Here is a 22,141-nt window from a genome sequence, read left to right as displayed (position 1 = left end):
ACATAAATTAACTTAAAATCAAGACAGCAAAAACTACATTCATCAGTAAAATAAGGATAACAAAAGAACCCAGTTTGCAGGGCAGCAGAAGGAATTAAGATAAATAAAGCATTTGGAAACAATGCCAAGAATCTAACTATATATCAAACTGTTGACATAACCACTCAGACATAGTTTTCAAATGATTTTATATACCTTTAGAGGGATATAGTCTAAGGACTAAAAGAAATACATAAAGAAATTCTAAACCAAAGATTTATTGTTTGTTATTAATTTTGGTACTATTATTTTGAAGCTATATTCTTTACACTGCACGATAAAGAAAATAGGTAATTTATGTTACTGATTAGAAATTACAATTTACAGCATAAAAGCAGTAAGAACATGTTAATATTAAAATTGAATTTCAAATACCACTATACATTTGTGATTTTTTAGAAATACATATAATTTGGAAATAGTTAATAAACATTTCAGGCAGCAGTTAGTAAGTAAATCACTATCATTATCACACCAATATATAAATTATATTTGCTAATACTACAAGACAGCTAATACAATATATAAATTACATCTGCTAATACTATAAAAACAAACTGATTAATAGCATTATCACACCAACATATAAATTGTATCTGCTAATACTACAAAACCAGGCATTACATTCGATTTACTTTTACTAAAGGAAGTTACTCGACTTTAAAAGTTGCCAGAAACATTTACACAAATTGTTTTCCATGTTGTAATACCTGATTTTTATAAGCTAGAATTTTACAACTGTTGACAAATCCTAAAATGAAAATATGAGAAAAACAGTATTTATTCATGTTCTTGATTGACGTTTGATGGTAAAGATATTAATATTCAAATTGTTTGGCAGATAAAGGGGAAGGATGACAGCTAAGATCTACCACCCTAGAACCCGTTTTGGACAGAAGAATTTTTTTTTTTTTTTCAAGATTTTATTTATTTGACAGAGAGCGAGCGAGCACGTGCACACAAGCAGAGGGAGCAGCAGAGGGAGTGGGAGAAGCAGACTCCCCACTAAGCAGGGAACCGGCCCTGGGGCTCAATCCCAGGACCCCAGGATCATGATCTGAACTGAAGGCAGATGTTTAACCGGCTAAGCCACTCAGGTGCCCCGGGCAGAATTTCTTATTTATCTATTTTATATTTTGAGTTTCCCCCATAAGCTTTCCTTCCAAGAAAGAATTCTGCTAAAAGTTTTCAACTTTAAAGGACAGTGTACTGAGCAACCTTTAAGATGGCCCACAATGATCCCTCCTCTTCCTGGTATGCAAGCCCTTCGGTAATCTCCTCCTCTTGAGGATGGGCTGGATTTAGTGACTCATTTCCAAGGAACAGAATTTAGCAGAGTAACAGGATATCACTCCCAAATTAGGTTATAAAAAGACTGGCTTCTGTTTTGGGGGCTTTCACTCAGATACCTTGCTTTAGAGTAAATAAGCTGCCATATTGTGAGCAGCCCCATGGAGAAGCCCAGGTGGCCAAGAAATTGATGTCTCTGGCCAACAGCCAGAGTCCTGAGGCCTACCAACAGCCATGTGAGTAACTTGGAAGCAGGTGTTCCTAAGGCCGCGTGACAACCACATGAGTAAGCTTGGAAATGAATCCTCCCTCAGTTGAGCTTGAGACCCTGAGCCAGAATCACCTGATAGGCTGCTTCCGAATTTTCAACTCAAAAAAAAAAAGAATAAGATAATAAATGTTTATTATTTTCAGCCTAAACTTAATTTTGGGATAATCTGTTACACAAATAGGTAACTAATACAGAAAACTTTACAAAGTAATTAGTATTAGGCTAAAAGTGATAAATCAAATGCCAATTAGCTATCTAAATGGGAACTCGTAAAAAAATAATATCTATGAGTTGATGGATGGGGTCCCAATTTTGATTTGGTTCTTGGTTTTTAGGTCCAAAAATTCAACCTAAAGCTAAAGCAGATACAATTCAATGACAGAATTCTATCAACCAATATCACCAAACTGATTAATAAATCAGGGCATTTCTTTCCCAGTATCAACATATTCAGACAGGGCCAAAGCATTAACAAAGACTTGCATAATGCATATACTAAGTGTAAAGTGGCTGCCCTGAAACCGGTTGCTGTATCTACAAACCACTTTTTTTTACTTGAATGATGTTAAGAACTAGTTAATATAAAGAAGACTACGTTACGACGACCCCAGAATAAAAGTATCACTCTAGTGACCATCAAATAGCATCTCTCACTTCCTACCACCTCTTGTACTATGCTACATATTAACCAATTGTCCAGTGCTATAACGCTGTGTGGTTTTTCTTTTACATCATTTTATGTTCTACTCATTCTTCCTAAGGATACCTTAATCACATTAATTGATCTCCAATAATATTTTGATCTTCCTAATTTAACAGATACCCCAGTTCCCTTAATAAAGCACCACATTTTATAAACCGTATCTTAAAATGGTATACTTCCATAGACAGTTAATATCATCTATTTTTTATCGCTTCTAGTCCAAGGAAACATTTTCCTGATCCTAGTCCAAAATGTCAGGAGCATTATATGTAATCCTTTATACACCAACTATAGTTAGTATCCAAGTTAACACACAAAAATAACAGCTAATGGTACTCTCAATGCCAACAATTATGCCAGCATGAAAATGAAGTCTTGGGGCGCTTGGGTGGCTCAGTCGTTAAGCATCTGCCTTCGGCTCAGGTCATGATCCCAGAGTCCTGGGTTCGAGCCCCTCATCGGGCTCCCTGCTCGGGGGGGACGCCTGCTTCTCCCTCTCCCACTCCCCCTCCCTGTGTTCCCTCTCTAGCTGTCTCTCTGTCAAATAAATAAAATCCTTAAAAAAAAAAAGAAAATGAAATCTAACCTTTCTTTACCCTGTGATTATGTTCTTTTTCTCAACTTTTGATATTAAAATTAATCTGACCAGATTCTAAGGCCTGTATTAGTTTTCAAAGCAATTCTTAATAACCATCTCTAAAATGTATAAGTGCGTATTTTCTGTGTAAAACTGATTTTATAAAACAATGGCAAATTTTTCTAACATAAATTCCAATATAGTCTGAAGTCAACAGTGACAGTTTTCAAACTACAGACTATATTCTAAATAATAACTTTGTTATTCAGCACTCATAAAATCTGAATCATGAATCACATCAGATCCAACATACTCCACAGATAACTATTACTTTACAAACCAAACAGTTTTATGGAAGTGCTGTGATTTGCTTGGTTAGCTGATCAAGAGAGTGCTATGATTCAGTCCTTCTAAAAACAGAAGAGCTTCTTTAAACCATACATGCTCCCCCACCCAATTATGCAATTACATTTACTTAGCACTTAAAAAATTGATACCAAGATGGACCCAATTTTTTAAATTAAGTCTGTTAATTTTTGTACCTACAATCAGGAGCTACCTGTAAAAGTACAGGCTTAATGATAGATTTTGCTAGATAATTAGAGCATTCTTCCTTGAGAAAGTTAGATTACTAACATAATTTTACTCATCTCCTGACCTACCAATATTAACTTCCTTTATTTAACCTACAGATGGAACTACTGTAACTTTCATGAAAAGCTTAGTACAAGCACTATGCAGGATTATTATCTTGTTATAACTTAAAATATAAATTTTAACACCTGTTAAACATTACACAGAATGCAAAGGAAAAATTAAGATTCTATCTGATGAAAGGCCATTTGATACGGCTCACCACATCCTCTCCTTTTGAAAATCTCTTCCCTGTTTCTGTAACATTACACTCTCCTGGGTTTCTTTCTCCTTATTTCTCTTTCTCCTCCAATTCTTTCTTTGTCTTGGTGGGATGCATTTCTACCATCGCAAAAACGTAGTGATGTTTCTCAAGTTTCTGTCCTGGGTTCTCTCTTCTCATGCTATGCAGTCTATTCTCTCCTTGATCTGTCTTGCCTACTCCCATAGCTTCAACTGGATCATGTATGCTGATGACTACAGCAAGTATATATTTATAGCCCTGTTTTCCTTCATAAACTTAAGCCCCACATATCCAACTGTCTTACAGATCTTCCCTCTCAGATTTCCCTCAGATACCTGAAATTCAACAAATCTACAAGTGAAATATTACCTTTCCCCAAAACTGTCTATCCTATTTCCTATGTCAATGAAAAGCACATTAACCAAGCTGCTTACTTGAGCCAGAATCCTGGGATTCATCCTTGATTCTTCCCTCTCTACAACCCAACTTCCTACTTCCCAGAACCATATCCAGCCACCCATCAAATCCTATAAATTTCCTTCTATATATATCTCGAATCTATTCATTTCTTTCTCCCACTGGCATTATCCTTGTTTAGGCCACTACTGTCTCTTGTGTAGACTTTTGTAATGGCTTCCACTAAATGGTTTCTCCGCCTCTAGTTCAGATTCAACAAACAAGTAAGCATGACATAAGATGGAATAAAATGCTATTGGTTGTGGTTTAAACTATATATTATACTGATGGCAAAAGAAAACATTTTTTAAATTGCTGAAAAAGTTGAGTAAGAATGTAACTTTGGTTAATACAAGTTCTTTTGTCAAGTAAAATGGGCGTAATAAAACATACTCCATTCAACTCACAGGCTCATGAAATAAAATTATATTATATAAATGTTCCTTAAAAAACAAGAAGTGGAAAACAGCTTAAAGCAGCAATCAGATAAATGATAAAGAGCCTTTGTAATTAAGCATTATCAATACCTATGTAAGACATAGTGACAGGCATTGGGAATTTTTATTAATATTATTTAAAATTATTTATTATCATTATTAACTAGGAACTATGCTAAGTTCCTTACATCGTTTATCACACTGAATCATCATCATAAAGCCATAAGGTTATATGGCTATAAATGGCAAGGTGGGGATTTAAGCTGAAATGTGATTCCAGGACAAATGGTACTGCTCTCCAAGAGATTACAGTCCTGGGAAGGAGAAAGCAACCGACACAAAATGATGTCAATACACTATGTAATTACACTCATCACATTTTTGCATAGAATGCTTCAAGAGTAATTGAAAGGACATTCATTCTGGCCTAGAGATAAAGAAACGTTTCTTGAGAGATGATACTTGAACACTCACAAAAACCAAGAAAGAAACTGTGGAGGACTGGAGAATGTGCGGTAGAAGAAACAGCGTAATATACCAGATGGCAAAAGTGGCCTAAAAAAGATCATGACCATGCTTTCTGACAATCCAACCCTGGAAACAGATTGCTCTTTAACTATGGCAAACAGCAAAAAATGCTGTTTTTAACTATTCAATTCTTAAGTCTATATACAGCTTGCCCCACCAAGCTGCCCCCCAACAGCTTACCATTATTGTACTACTAAAGTGCTTTTTAGATGTTAAAACTTTTACTGGTAAGCCTCAAATGTTTATGTGACAAGCCACATCAGGTTACTAGGAAACACACACACACACACACACACACACACACACACACACACACACACGCACGCACACCTCTCTGCAGGCACAAATAGGGTAGGAAAGAGAAGAGGGAGGTAGGGAGAGAGGGTGGGTAGGTGAGATTATCCCTGAAGCAACTTCTGGAAATGATATCTTTTAGTAGAAAACACTTGTTCTTATGCTCTGGTTTTGTTAGAGCATACCTGAACCCACATCCTTGACAAAAGGAACTGTTATACCCCTAAATTCTATCACCACTCATGTATTCGATTATTTTAGCTAACATTTATTGAGGACTTACTATATGCCAGGCACTGTTGTCAAGTACTTTACAAGAATTATCACATTTAATCCTCACAACTCTATGAGATAGAGCTATTGTCAATTCTATTGTATAAACGTAAAAACTGAGGCTCAAAAAGTTGGTTAACTTTCACAAGGTCACACGACCAGTGAGTGGTGGGTGAGACCAATATTTAAACCCAGTCAAGCTCCAGAGTCCAGTCTTCACCACTATAGTATATAACTGCAGGGAACTCTGAAATATTGACTTTTTTTTTTTTTTTTTTTTTGCTTTCCATTATGCTGAATACACATAAAAATTTAAAACGGGGCGTCTGGGTGGCTCAGTCAGTCAAGCGTCTGCCTTCGGCTCAGGTCATGATCCCAGGGTCCTGGGATCGAGCCCTGCATCGGGCTCTCTGCTCAGCGGGAAGCCTACTTCTCCCTCTCCCACTGCCTGCTGCTCCCCCTGCTTGTGCTCACACACTCTCTCTCGCTAATAAATAAGTAAAGTCTTAAAAAAATTTTTTAAACAAACAGGCAGGTGAAAAAATAAAACTAGATAAATTTTCCTGCACCCAAAATATGAATATATAATGGAAGTCCTACACAAGTGGAAGATGGCAAGATTACATTAAAATGTCAGTTACCAAGGAATAGTACAGAAAAATGCTACGTGATCAGAGGCATTAAGTTACAGAAAATTGGCAAGGAGGGAATACTGACCAAATGTGATAACCACATTCTTATAGATAATGGAATAGCCTTATTTTTACCAAAAAGTATAATTTGATGACATTATGAATTTAACATATTTCTCATCTATAAATTATACTGCTCATTACTCATCTAATCAATGATTATGCAGCTCTAGGTTTTACCAGTCTTGGTCTTTTAAAAAAAAGAGCAAAGTGTCTAATAAGAATGGCGAGAAGAAAGGAAAGATATAAGGAAGGAAGGAAAAAGAAAAGGCTTTTCAAGGGAGAAAGTTTCAAATCCACCCATCACTACACTAAACTTATTACTAGCTCTTGCCTTTGAAATGTGAGGCTAAGAAGTCCAGTTACAATTAACCTAGCCTGTGCTGAACTGAAGAATTTAAGTGGTAGAAGACTAAATGGATAGAACAGGGCAGTGGTTTAAAAAAAAAAAAAATGTTCTGATAGCAAAACACTTTTCGAAAATAAAAATTAGAAGAAATCCCAATAAATAAAGTGTATAAGAGCATAGATGATGTGGCTGAAGTGGAGTATGGGAGCATGGAACCCCACTTGCTTGCTCCTATTGAGACAGGCACTGAGACAATTTCCTAAGACTTCAGGGCTCCAATCAACACAATTAAAAACTACTGGGTTCTTCTGAGGGAAAGCTAGTTCATTTCTACCCCTTTACCTGTTGTTTGATTCTAACTGGCAAACACATCTTCTCCTTACTCCCTTATTTCCTGCAACTTGCTCTCTCACAGGTTTCCCAAAGTCAGCCCTGAATGAGCTGTATGGGTGAAGGAATGTATGGTTGTGTACAAATATCAGAAACAGGGATAAGAAGGAGGAAGTGTTAACGGAGGAGGCACTTTTGAATGTAAGAGTTCATGAGGGAAGTGTCTGTTGGTCAGAGAGGAGGCACCATAAACAGAGAGACACCCACACTGACATGCCTGTACACAAATGCACACCCACATGCACACGTACATGCAACCCTGCCTACACGTGTGCACCCCCAAAAGAGGAAAGCCCTTTGGAAAAAGCAGTTCAAATGGAATGAGTACCTCAGAGCCTTGCCCACCTCACTATCTTATCCTGAAAAAAAAAAAAACTAGAGCAGTGCTTCTCAAATTTTAATGTGCATACTGAATAATCTAGGGATCCTGCTGAAATTCAGGTTCTGACTCATAAATCCTTGGTGGGACCTGAGCTTCTACATTTCTTTTTTATTTTTTTAACGTTTTATTTATTTAAGTAATCTCTACACCCATCGTGGGATTTGAACTCACAACCTTGAGATCAAGAGTCACATACTCCTCCAACTGAGCCAGCTGACACCCTGAGATTCTGCATTTCCAAAAGCTCCCAAGTGATGCCTATGCCAGTGGTCTTTGGACCACACTTCAACAGCAAGGGTTTACAAAACAGTATGCCCCAACAAGTTCTGTATTATAATAGAAAAACAAAACAAAACAAAACAAAACCCAGTCAAGTACGATTGAGAACTGCTCAACTAAATAAGCTAAACAAATTCCACCGGAGAACCTCTCAGAACTTGCAATTCATTAAACTCCAAAAAGATAGGATACACCGTATTTTCCAAACTCTTGGCTTCTTTTTTGCAAAGACATTCCTTAGGACCAGTGTTTGTGAAGCACGCTGAAGCAGAGAGAGAATCAAGGCAAGACGAGGGCTATCTTGAGAAGTCAGAAAACTCCCCTGATTTAGAAGTCTCCTCAGCGGGAAGCCTGCTTCTCCCTCTCCCTCTGCCCCTGCTTGTGTTCCCTGTCTAGCTGTGTCTCTCTGTCAAATAAATAAATAAATAAATAAATAAATAAATAAATAAATAAATAAATAAATCTTTAAAAAAAAAAAAACAGAGAGGGAGACAAACCATAAGAGACTCTTAACGCTAGGGAAAAAACTGTGGGTTGCTAGAGGGGAAATGGGTGGGGGGGGATGATAGGCATTAAGGAGGGTACTTAATATAACAAGCAATACATGTTATATGCAGCTGATGAGTCACTAAACTTTACCCTGAACCTAATAATACATTATGTTAACTAAATTCGATTTAAATAAACAAACACTAATGTCCACGTGTAAAAGACAGAAAGGAAACACATTTTAGAAGTAGCTATCTCTGGGTGGAGAGATGTTATGATGGGCATTCCTATTTTCCTTCTATTTCTTTAGTATCTTCAATGAACATGTAATACTTTTAGCATCAGAATGAGAGTTACTACCTTAAGAAAAAAATAACTTTATCCCCCATGCTCAGGTTATTTATATTCACACTTGAAACAATTATTTTATTCAGATTTACAGAACAGATGAAACAAAAAAGATTTTCTAGTAAAGGAAGAACTGCTGGTGGAGTGAAGAAAATAAAGAATGCAAGCAAGGTAGGAAAAAAAAAAGGCAACCTAGAAACGACTATTAGTGAGGAGACTTTGGGCCTTGGGGAGATCAAAGATAAATAGCAAAAAAGGATGGAAAAAGATGAAAGAAGTCCAAAACAATTTTGCCTTCTCTGCAAATGTACCTAGAGCTCTACTTCTTGAGCAATCACCTTACTGTCATCAAATATTATCTACTTGCTGCTATTAGAGGTTGATCATCCCTAGTACAACCTATAAAGTATGACAGCGTGCAGAAGAACCCTGATCAGACTATAAAACATGTAAAAATGAAGTGGTTTAACACATGTCTAAAAATTGCCAGTGGGCTGCATAAACTTTTTATCATTCATATACACACATATAGTCAAATTGGTTATTAATTATACTATTAATGACTCTTATTGTGTCACCATAAAAGAGGGAAATAATATTTACAGGGATTTTTCTTCTAAGAAATACTATATCAAAGAAGTCAGGATATATACAGCACAATAAATGTTACTATAAAAAACATCAAAATGAAGTTTGTTAACATTTGCACTTCAAAAATATTATTTTGGGGGCTGTCATTTTGTTCTTCATTCCCTATACTGCTAGCCCAGTTTTAACATAAATTCTTGTATTAGTTATAAGTAGTAGGTTTAATGCTAGAAATTATCAAGATGTACAGCACTAGATCTAGGTATACAAAATTTACAAGAAATCCTTAAGAAGTTACTTGCTTGCAAATTTAAATGTTACCACAGCAAGGTGATAAAAAAGGCTGGAAATCCAAATATCTGAATCCAACATTAACAAGTTATTGCCTTTTAAACAAAGTTACAATCTTTCCAAGCCTGTTTTCTTACCTGCCAGAATGATACTAGGGCTAGAGCCCTGGGTTTCAACAAAAAGACCTCACCCAGCAAACCGCTACGCTTTACCTGTCAGTTCTCAGTAAACAGCAACAAGAAATCCTGTAAACTTAGCTGAAAATCCCAATCAAGAAGGATTTGCAAACAATGGTGGCCTCAACCTATTTCAAAAGTTTTAATATCCAACACTTTTACCCCAAACCCCTCAAGATCTCTCCTCTGAAGACAATCTTATCCCTCTACTATTAAGGTTTCAAGTTATAAAAACTAGCCTGTCTCAGGAAATGACTAAACACCATGGAAGCTCTTGAAAGGTTTCTTACAGCTCTAAAATTCTTAGTAATTCTGTAATTTCCCATAATTAACAATATTGCAAATGGAGTGCCTACTGAATCTTCTAAAACAGATGATTATCACAGATCATGTAACAAAAGGTACAGATTTTAACAACCGTGAAAGCCAATAAACAAAACACTGTCAGTATTAAGTAAATATTTGTTAACTAATTTATTTTTAAATTCACAATGACATATTTTACATACTTGCAATACCACTAAAATTACAAGCTATAAAAGATTATTAAGGAAAAATGTGTCTTTAAAAAAAAAACACCTGTTTCATTAAATCCTTGAATGAAAACTTGACACCCCACAAAATGCTAATCTTTCTACCAAAATATGCTGGCCTTCTAATGCCTTGAAGAGGAATAAGCAAAGATACCTTTCACTCAAATAGAGTTTTATAAACCTCTTTATCAGAAACAAAAGGATGAAAAGATCAACTAGTAGTCAACCTGCATTTCAATCTAGGATCTAACACTAATCTGCGATTGGATGACCATCTTCCTCTCCTCCTTACAGTTTGATGAGCAAATGGAAGGATATATAGGAAAGCATTCTGAACACAGAAAATCACCACATGAATGATAAATAATTTATTCTACCTCCCCAGAAACCACAATAACAAAATTAATTTTGTAGCAATACGTTATAAATATTCTTTCAAATATATACCTTAATAGTAATGGCTACCATTTAGTGAGCCACTGTAATTAAGGCTTTACAGAAATTAACTCATTTAATTTTCTCAACAATGCTTTAAAAAAAAAAAACCTGAGTAGCACACTGAAAATGACTGCCAATATAATCAGTAAGATAGCTGAAAATTTAACATCTGTTAAATTCAGTAATGTAGTCCCATTATAAAATGTTATTCTCAAAAAAGATGGTTTCTGGGATTATTAAATATTAAATATATATACATTTAACAGTCTACCATCCTATGTAAATTTGTCACAGGCAAATAATTTTAGTTCTCTGAAATCTTACTTCAATTATATAACAATTATCTTAAAAACAGCAGTTCCTTTTTAAAATATACAAATTTATATACACATAGACCTATACAAGGAGAAAAAGAGATGGTTTTACCTAGTGATGTGGCAGTTTCATTTGGCTTAAATTTCTTAAGAGAAAGCTAATCGATCAAATTGGAAATTGGCCATGATGTTAGAACACACTTTACCAAAAGGGCTTGACTCACAATGACTATGCCAATAACTGACTTCATTCTTAACTTGAGCACAGGACGTCTCCAAACACTAGGAAAATTAATTCTAATGTTGGAAAATTAATTCTAAATTCCTTCTTCTTTTTACTTATTAGCATATACCATTTATCTATCTTTCCTAGAATTCAAACTCTCAAAGAGGGTGGAACTGGGTCTCAGTCCTAGTATAATTCCTGGCATATGGCACGTTTTCATTAAGCATATGCAGAATTCTAGAATTTTGTTCACTACCATTTACTTCTGATAATTCACACAGAATTCCAACTTCTTCAAAGCTTATATATTAAAAAAATAATAACTTTTCTTGAACACCTATTATTTCCCAGGCACTTTGTCAAGCATCTTTGAAAAAGGTAACGAAAAGCTCTTATTTCCCTTAAGAAACTCACAGCATAACTAGAAAGTAAATACATACATGTAGCACAACCATAATACACTAAATGATATAATGAAGATAAGCATCACAAACTGAGGGACTATTTAGATTCTAAAAAGAATACGGCTACTCTCACAACTTTAACCAAAGAGCCACCCTCCTCCCTCTAGATAATTCGTCCTCTTAGAATACTCAGCTTCAGGGCACCTGGGTGGCTCAGTCCTTAAGCATCTGCCTTCAGCTTGGGTCATGATCCCAGGCCCGCACAGGGCTCCCTGCTCCGCGGGAAGCCTGCTTCTCCCTCTCTCACTCCCCCTGCTTGTGTTCCCTCTCTCACTGTGTCTCTCTCTGTCAAATAAATAAATAAATAAAAATTTTAAAAAACTTTAAAAAAAAAAAGAATACTCAAGCTTCATGAGAAAGGCACAAATCAAGCCTGAATTTATGAGGGAATGCTAAAGCTTGATGAAGATCACAATCAGAGGTATGCACAAAAGACAAAGGAAGGCATGTTTCGGATGGGTCAAGGAGAAAAGAGACGTGAACTACGTTTTGAAGGATAAGCAGTTAACTAGGTAGGCAAAACGATAACAGAACTGTAGAAAAATATCAGCAACTAATCCTGTTAGTCTGACTCTGGACAACTGGAAACAGTAAAGAAGCACAAGATGAGGGAAAATTCCAATATTTCTTTAATGTCTGCCTAATTTCTACAGTTGTATAGGCGTCTGCTAATTTATGTAATTGATTTATCTTTAAAAGTAACAAGTTCATAGGTAAAAGATTATCTCAATCATAAGGTAAAAATTAGTTCCATTTTAATTATAATTACTTTGTTCCATTAACTTTAAGCTCTGTAAATTCAAAAACAAACACAAAATTTTAATTCTAAACGATTTTTCAATTAAACAATCTCCAATATCACAAATCTATGTTTGGTATATTCTAGTTTTTGACAAGCACTCGATACCAACTATCTTTAAATATCACTCAACAGAAAACTTACAATTTAGTATATTTCATAATACACTGTACTCTTTCATGACTTCGGCAGTTTACTTTAGTCAAGAAATACTTCTCATTTTTAGCCATGCTACGCAAATTTCAATAATGTGAATAACAAGACCTACATAAGTGTTGTGAGATAATAAAAATAATAAACTCTAAAGTTATACCATAAAAATGCTAAGGTATTCATGCACATTATCATCCTTGAAATTGAGAGGCAAATTATATTTTTTTACTTGCACACATACAAAAATATACTAATAGAAAAAATATGTAAAAGAGATGCACTAAGTTCTTTACGTTCTCAATCTTCAAAAACAACCACATATTGTGTTATAACATTATTGTGTTATAAAAATACTATTTCCATGTTTAAAGACAAAGATATGAAGACTCAGGGTCACTCATCTCAGTTACTAGTCTAACTGTGAACACTTGCTTTGAATCAAATAATAGCATCAAAATACAAAACAAAATTGTGAAAAATTTTTAAAAAGTAATGCTAAAATATATACCTACAAATTATGGACGAAATAGCCTGCTAACACGTTCGCAATCTTAAAAGTTATTGGGGGGTGCCTGCCTGGCTCAGTCGGAAGGGCATGCGACTCTTGATCTCGGGGTCGTGAGTTCAAGCCCCATGCTGGGTGTAGAGATTACTCAAAATAAATAAGTAAACTTAAAAAAAAAGTTATTGGAAAAGCAATGCTAGGTGTCAAAGAGCAATAGTAAAATTTAAAGGAACGTTAGCTGAAGAAGTTTAAATGCCTATAATGTTCCAAATATTTTCTAGCTTCTGGGGATGCCAAGGGTAAGAGTGCCCAGAAGGACAGATAAACATCTAGACAATATTACCACAACATGGTGACTCTCTAGGAATAATTACATATACATTTACATAGATTGAATCAATAAAACAGTTGGGGTAGGGAGGTTATAATCCCAGAAGGATTTAAGAAAGGGCCATTTGATAAAAATACTTCAGTGCTGATGCAGCATTAGATTGGTTAAGCTATGCAGCAGGAAACGAAGCTAGCTAGGAAGGCAGTTCAGAGATAGATAATATAGCCCTGAATACCATACTCAGGAGCTCAACCTTTATTCAATAAAGAGGTCTTTATTCACTGGAGATCTCATTTTTTTTTTTTAATAAAGGGACGAACATAATCACATAGTTTCCAAAAAACATAATGAAGATAATGTTAGCAGCACTGTGGAGAAGAGACCAATTTGTCATAATTCATGAGAGAGATGACATGGGCTTCTAAAGTACAGCAACATAAACTGGAAAAAGGACAGATCTGAGAGACAATCCAAAGACGGGACATGAGGGATGACGATGAGTTAGAATCAAACTTGAGACAATGATAGTTTCTGACTTAGATTCCAAAAGTTTATGCCACATACAAGTGAAGTATATAGAGAAGCCAGGTTTCAGTGGGCAGAAATTGATTTCAGAGATATACAAGAAAAACTAGGAATAAGTCGTGTTAGAGACATCAAAAAGGGAGAATTTCAATTAAAAAAAAAAGGCTACCAACATCAAATTCTATGGAGGTAACATGGGAAGAAGAGTGAGATTAGGCCACTGAGTTTAACAAGTAGGTCACTAGGTTATCAAGGAGATCTTACTCAACGAAGTATAAATGAAAGGAAAAGAATGCCTGCTGAAGTAAATCTGTTGGATGTAGAAACCCAAGCTAGTAAAACCCTACACCAGCAGTTCATAAACTTTTTGGTCTCAGGCTCTCTGTACACTCTCAAAGTTAAAAGAACTTTAGTGTATGTAAGTCTTATCTAGCAAGAAATAAATTACTATATTAGAAATAAAAACAGCTAAAATTTAAATATATATTAGTTCATTAAAAAAATAAAAAGCACATTTTAACATAAATATTTTTATTTTTAAAAACCCTGTATTTCCCAAAACAAAAGTAATTTTGTGTGAAGAGTAGCACTTGCATACTTTTGCAAACCTCTAATATCTGGCTTAACAGAAGACATCTGGACTGTCCTATCTACTTCTGCATTCAATTTGTCGCAATAGGTTGGTTCAGTTCAAGAATATGAAGAAAATCTGGACTCCCACAAATATGCAGTTGAATAGGGAAGAGTATTTTAACAGCCTTTTCAGATAATTATATCCATAATTATATCCATAATTATCTGAAAAGAAACAAGTAGTTACTTCTCAAAGGTTAGTTGCAATGTGAAATCTGAAACCCCATCAACAAAGTTCTCATAGTTGTCCCTTAAAATCCATTGGTTTATTTTGTACTTTAAATGGATTATCTATGCATGGTTTTGTAACATCATACATTAGTTATTAGAAAATACTGGTTCACTGAGTTATGCAAATCCTCCAAATACCAACAAATTTCATGATAAAATAGAAATTATGTTCACTGGTATCACCACCTAATTTCATCTTTCAAGTAATAGGAACTATAGTGGTTACACATTTTCAAAAAATTCTAGTTTTTACTTGAAAGCTCAATGTTTATCATTGGCAACAAATACTATCAATTGTTTTCACGTCAAGGAAAACAATTCACTGTGTTCACTTTCAAGAAAATATGTGGTACATATCCAAGTCTGAATAGCCATAGTTTGTCAGGCATTCTCTCAAGCAAAAACGATGTTCTATGAAAAAAGCAGCTAGTTCTGCCTGCAGCTCCAACAACTACACAAATGCTTTCCCTTCAATCAACCACTGTATTCTGGTATGCAGTAGAAGTGCTTTACTTGTACTTTCCAGTTCATCAGACAATATTAAAAAAGACACGAGACTTCCTAAAATTAGTAACTTTTACTGCTTCGTCAAGGGAATACATTCTTAAGTGAAACTGGTGTTATTTTTACTTCACACACATAGTAGTGAAGATTATGATAAATATAGATAACAATTTGGTACCCCTGCTTTGATTCATGCTAAGGGGCCAGTAGTTTTACCCACCCTTGCCTTTGCACCACCACTGCAGTGTCAACACAGCAAAAAAAGGCAAATAACATCTTAATGTGATTTTGAAAATAGTTTAGACCTTACAGACTCCCTAAAAGGGTCTCAAGGATCCCCAGGATTCCTCAGATCACACTTTGAAAACCACTAATCCAACCACTAATCACTTTAGGAATTTCTCTGTAAACAATGAATTCCTGTGACTACACTAACCCAAGATATGAAGACGAAAACCAACCAACCAACCTCCTAGAATAAGGAGTCTCTGAACAACAACAGCTGTGTGGTAGCTAGAAAGGCTCCTCAGACAGGTAAGGGAGGCTGGGGAACTCTGCATTTCTGAAAAACAAACTGACTTAGATGGCCCTCAATTTTTTTCTCCCATTCCTACATCAAGAGTAGGAGAATCTGAGACAAACCTCAAATTAGAAGACAGAAAGCATATATGATAACAATAATACTGAAAAGATTTTAATCGGATAATTGGCCAGGACCCTGGGATCATGACCTGAGCCAAAGGCAGACGCCCAGGAGACTGAGCCACCCAAGGCGCCCCAACACTACTTTTTTTAAGTGAGAAAATTTTAACCTCTCTGACGTATACATAAAGATTTACTAATACTACTTCACGTATAGAATTTGATACAATTCAAAGTGTTTCTGATTTGACAACAAAATCATAAAATTTTACAAAGGAAACATCTATTTGCTCACCATTGTATGTCCAACACCTAGCTCAACCCTTATATAGAATAAGATGTTCAGTAAACACTGCTGAACACTGAAGTAGTTGAAATGGTTAAGAACACAGGTTGCCAGACACCTAGTACAACTAGTGTTCTTTCTTCCATGTGAAATCTTTTTCATTGTTCTCTAAAACAACATCTCTAAAAAATCTAAGTAATAAATCTATTACAACTTATCCTGAGAAAATATAACATTACCTATTATACTTTAAATTACACCTGAAAGTCCACTATAGACTAGGTGTCTTATATGTTCTCATTTAGATCACATTTCAAAATCAAAACAAATAGCTTCATCATACTCATTTTTAAATATCTGCCATCTGAGTCAAGCAGTAATTCCCATTCCTATATGAAGTGGCAATAAGATACTATTTTAACTCAATCATCATACATTGATTGTACTACCCTTATACACACTAAATTTTCTCTGATGATTCAGAATGGTTCTTAATTTCCTAAAGTTTCTGAGGTTTATATTTGAGACACTTATTGTCTTATAAAAACTTGAGATATAAAGATGAAGGAGACTGTATAGTACCTTTGATAGTAATTTGTCACCGTAGCTTTTTCTTTTTTAAATGTTTTCTGTCAGTATGACATTTATCATTGCTTCTCTCACAAGAGCACAATGTAGAAAACTTCAGGTAACTTGAACTATCTAGTTATTTAGATTCTGGATAAAAAAAGAGATTAATCAAATTTAAACTAATTAAGGCCAGCAAGCACAAAACTGAAATTCAATCACAGAAATGGCACAAATTTAAAGAATATAACTGATAAATTTAGGAATTGAAGCTACTTCAAATCATGTTTCATTTTAAAATACGACTATGAATATGACCTCATTTCATTGCATACAGTTATTTTGCAGAAAATCGTGACCTACCAAGGATACAGCCAAAAAAAAAAAAAAGGGGTCTTCTGTTGATATATAAAGGATTTGAACTCGATATTCCTTAAAAACAAAATTGTCAGTAAAGACTTCGGAGGGAGATCATGGGCTCCGTCTTCTCTGGAGGTTTAAAAAAAGACAAGACTTTTCAGATGTCTGGGATGGCTGAGACTTGGCCTCACATTTGGCGACTTCCAGACAGAATCAGTTCAAAGGTCAGTTTGACCCAAGCAATTCAAGTCCCGTAGGTCAGTCACGCAAACAAGTCATTAGCAAACTGCATCTTCTGCTCTGCCGCTATCCAGTCCCTGCTTTGATAATCGCCAACCTTACCCATGAAACTACCCTAACTGCTAATTAACATGCCAATTGTACAAAATTATTTCTTCCACCTCCTGAAACGTTTGCTTCTCACTAGTATTCTGCAATCCTGTTTTTCTAACATTACCAGAGAGGGAAATATTTTGTGGTGCAGTCAATACCTGCCCTATTAACAATGACCTGTTCCATTATTCTATCCAAACATGGATTCCACTCTGAATTGCAGAAACAGTGGCAGGAAAATAACAGATAACACAGAAATCAGAGCTCTTAGGTTTAACTTAGGGCCAAAATCAAAAGAGAAGAGACAATTCAGAGAGAGGAAGGAGGAAGCTGAGAGGGTCGTAGTGTAGAACACTTACTTTTAGGAACAGAGAGTCCCTTAGACTTCTGGTGAGTTGCCCAGAGCCTCTTCAGTTTCAATCCAAATGACAATGCTTCTCTGAGTCCTCCTCAAGTAATGTTTCCACCACTAAAAATTGGATCTACAAGAGCTCAGATGTACTGGTAAAAAAATATCAGGGGCCCCCATGTGGGCCTCAAGCCTCTTTTAAACTAGGCCCACTTCTCTGTCCTGGGCCAACTCCCCTGTGCACTATATTCCTTCTTCTTCCAGGTGCCAGGTATTCAGCCTGTTTCTTCTCTTCTGAGCTGCCACCACCTACTCTATTTCTCAGGGTTCCTCTAACCCCAAGACTGGCTGTGGAGTAGGACAACAGCTTCCCCCCTTCCTTGCTGTCCCTGCAAATAAACATATAGGCTCTTCTAATTTCAGTATTTTTTCTAATGGCTACAAGAAAATAGAGAGGGAACAACAAAAAGCAACAACATCGTACCAGAGATTAAGATTATAATAATTGTCTCCACTTTAAAGTTCCTGCCTCCAAAAACCATTTTCTGAAAATTGCTTGAGTGTTTTAAGAAGTACAAAGTACTAACATAGATACACAAATATATTCTAAACCAAATCCAACCTTATATAAAGATATACTCTACTTTTCAAAACACTTAAATCACGGGTCCAAAAATAGTTGCCACATTCACTTTAGCAAATAGGTGCTTTTTTTCTTTTTAGAATGGTCTATCATATTTCCTTGAATTTAGAAGATGTTTTAAAGTTTGCTTCTTAAAGGATATCATGAAAAATGCTCAATACGTTTTATCCTATGTAAATGAAAATTAATATACAAAAAGCACATTATGATCCACAAAGACAGGTATGTCAAAAGCAGCTAGCTTCACTAAGCAAATCTTAAAATTTAAGTAATTGCCAACCATTTGTCTCTACATTTTAGAAAAATTTAATAAATTGCTGTAAATGGGGTTTAAAAATCTGAATATCTCATTTTTAGAAATCTAACTCCTACTGAATAAATTAATGTCAGTTTCAAGTAAGGCCTTTTTTAAAACAACAATATATCACATCAGGATAGGTATACTCGTGTGACAGCATAGTTTCTAAAAGACTTTCTAATATCAAAATACATGATATCTAAATATTAACCTATAAATCACATTATTACAATAAATTCAAAGGCTACTTTCCTATAAAGGTGAAGAAACTGTAACCAAGTGTTGGCAGATCAAGAATGTCAGACTTTGAATTTCCTCTCCAATTTTCTTTATCCACTTAACTCACTTAAGTGGTTTTTTAAAAAGAATGACCTATTATACTGTAAGCCTACAATAAAGTAAAGACTGAAAATAGGCAGAGATCATTTCATCTCATTTGTATAGTCTAAGAGATTGCCATTTAATCAAACTAAAAACATTCAGATACTTTAAAAATGTGTCCCTGTGACTGGGCTCACCTCCAACTATTTATAAAATCTTAAGAGAATAAGAATAAATATACTAACCAAAACCTTGATCTGACCCTTCCAGACATCTATACTAAAAAAAGAAAAATGAAATTTAACCTATTGTGTATTCTATAATCAGATTTTTTTTTGAGGAACGAAATTAAATTACATCTTTTGCTTCTAGAGGATTTCATGGTTTTTCTTTGATTCCTACACACTAACACAACAATGCAGCCAACATTATTATACCCGGAATGGGGAGGGGGGGGGGCATTACACCCAGCAATACGAGTTAAATCGCAGTAGCTAATGCCTCCCTTAAATAATTTATTCTCTCTTGGCAGCAAATAACGTTACGCCTCTTCAATTACCCAACACCGCAAACCATCGCTTGGGTCGCGATCAATCTGACCCAATTCCTATCGCGGCCACCACCTCAGTCTCGCCTCCTCCCGCCGGGTCTGCAAGTGTCACGGGAGGGGGCGGCAGCCGCAGGGGCGTCCTCTGCGCCGCGACCCGGGCGGCCGACGGCGCGCGGGGCAGGCCCGGGACTCACCGGGTGGAGGTGCCCTTCCGCACATCGCACATCATGCACTTGAAGGCCTCGGCGCTGTTCCGGAAGGTGCAGACGCTACAGTCCCAATAACCCTCATCCGAGGACGGCTTCGGCTGCCGCTTCGGCCTGCAGGACACAACACGGACACGACGCGGCGCGGGGTCATCAGCAGGCCGCGCCCGGCGCCCGGGCCCCGCGGCCGCCCCCGCCCCGCCCCCCGCCCCAATTCCGCGACCCCCGCCCGGCGGGCCCCCGGCGCGCCGCGCTCCGGCTCGGAGTGGGAGGGAAGTCAGGAAGGGGGAGGGCGCGGGCGCGGCCGCAGTCGCCGCCGCTCTGACACCCCGGGCTGCCGCTCCGGCCGCCGCCATCGCGGCTCCATTGTGGGGCGGCCGGCGCCGGCCCCTCACGCGGCAGCGCTCGCGCAGCAGCGGCGCCGGCGCCGCCCCCGTTCTGGCCCCGCTGCCCGGCCGGCGAGCGAGACCGCCGCCCGAAACCCGGCGCGAGGGCCCCGCCGCCTGCACAGTCCGGGCCCCGGGGGCCCGGGCGCTGTTACCTGGTCGGGCTCTTCTTGTCTCCCATGGCTTGGCTACAAATGCTCGCCGAGAGTCGCCGCCGCGGCCGCTCTGTTTGTCAATAAGGAGGATAATAAGCCGGGCGGAAGCGGGCGGGGGAGGAGGGAGGAGGGGGCGGGGAAGGCCGCACCGCCGAGCTCGGGAGCCGCCGCCGGATCCCACGCAGCCTCCAGCTGTCGGGGAAACTCCTGCCTGGGCGCACGTGACCCGCGCCGGCCAACCAGCGGCGGCGCCGGAGACTTCAAACGCGGCCAGCGCGGCCCAGCACCCGCGGCGAATTCGCGGGCGGGCGGCGTGGGGGTGGCCGCTGCAGCCCGGGGCGCCGCCGCCGCCGCCGCTTCTTCGCCCCGCTCTCCGCTCCTTCCCCACCGCATCCCGGGGTGGCGGGGGTGGCCACCTGCTCCCGAGCCCCTCTGGCGGGGGATGCTCAGTCATCCCGCGGGAAGTGTGCTCCCAGGTGGGGCCGGCGCTCGGAGGTCAGCCCAGCTCGGGAGGAGTGCCCGGGCGCGGTCTCCAGGTAGAACCGCTTTCCCCGCCTCGGCGGTCCTCGGCTCTTCAGACTGAGCCCGAGGGATACCTGGGGGAAGGCGGGAACCACCTTTGAGCGCCATTGCTAGGTGCCTTAAAATACTGATTTTCTGTACGCAAATCTCTGCCAAGAAGGTATTGTGGCCCTTAATTTGGAGGAAACGAAACCGAGGCTCAAGAGGTTAGGTGACTTCCTCTGTATTATATAATTAGAAGGTGACAAAGCCAGGAATTTAACCTTGGTTTTAATTCCAAATGCACTCTTTTGGCCCCTTAGAACCCTACAGTAACTGCTTTAAAAGAAAACAAAACAAAAAACTCATAAGCCCTTTTTTTAAAAATAACGAGTTTACATATTCCCTGAATGCTATCTGTTGACTAAGAAAGGAACACCTTTCTCCCAAGTCTCATTATCTCAACGTACCAGGTGCCCTCATCTCATACTAGACTCTAGCAACAACCATCCAACTGGTCTCGGAAGCTCTAGCCCCGCACTTCCCCAATCTATTCGGTGATATACAGCCAGATTTAAAAATAAGAAACTGACAACCTTAGGCTACCACTCTGATCCAGTACTTTGCTAAGACTCACAGACTCCATAGCTTGGCTTTCAAAGATTTCTACTTTCTCCCTACTTCCCTATCCGACTCCCCATCAGAAAAGCTGCCTCCTGACAAAGACAGCAGATGAAATCATGTATTCCTTTCCCAAAACTCTTCCTTTACCCACATGGCTGGCGTCTGCATAAAATATTTTCCTCTTCTCTCAGCTTGTACTGTTTCTACCTATCTTTCTAGTTTCACAGCAAGTCTGAATTCCTGATCTTAATAACTGAAAGAATCTTAATGTACTGTAAAGGAACTAGTAAAGTCAGAATTCCCAGGTTCTCAGCCCCTTCACTGATGGACCTTGGAAATTGTGCTTAAGTTCTGTAATTCTCAACTTCATCTGCAAAATGGTATCTATAATTATTATGAGGTTGTGCGATTAATAAAAAAAAATAGCTAACATTTTTTTAGCATTATATGCCAGGCGCTTTGTAAAGCTCTTCACACGAATGCCTTATTTTTTTTTAATTTTTTTAAAGATTTTATTTATTTGACAGAGAGAGAC

The 22,141-nt window shown here is 37.8% G+C and overlaps 1 protein-coding gene across 6 annotated transcripts in view; it reads right to left on the bottom strand.

Annotated features, from left to right (window-relative positions):
* Positions 1–20,668, bottom strand: part of YAF2 (YY1 associated factor 2) — a 74,547-nt gene extending 53,879 nt beyond the window's left edge. For 3 of the 6 annotated variants that reach the window (XR_003519970.2, XR_003519969.2, XR_003519968.2), the window contains exons 1-4: positions 20,482–20,668; positions 19,929–20,054; positions 17,933–18,311; positions 16,896–17,030 (exon numbers count right to left, since the gene is read on the bottom strand). Coding sequence is in view for 2 of the 6 variants with exons in the window: in XM_027594514.2 (XP_027450315.1) it covers positions 19,929–20,054; positions 20,482–20,507 (152 nt within the window). In the remaining 4 variants the exon portion in view is untranslated. Of the gene's footprint in view, positions 1–16,895; positions 17,031–17,063; positions 17,370–17,932; positions 18,312–19,928; positions 20,055–20,481 lie in introns of those variants that run through there. The other 3 variants (XR_003519971.2, XM_027594514.2, XM_027594511.2) reach the window with 3 other exon arrangements.
* Between the last annotated feature and the right edge of the window lie 1,473 nt (positions 20,669–22,141).

This window comes from Zalophus californianus, chromosome 9 (genome assembly GCF_009762305.2).
Source record: "Zalophus californianus isolate mZalCal1 chromosome 9, mZalCal1.pri.v2, whole genome shotgun sequence".
Taxonomy (NCBI): domain Eukaryota; kingdom Metazoa; phylum Chordata; class Mammalia; order Carnivora; family Otariidae; genus Zalophus; species Zalophus californianus.
The sequence above is the reverse complement of the archived record's forward strand: the minus strand, read 5'-3'. Positions and strand labels throughout refer to the sequence as shown.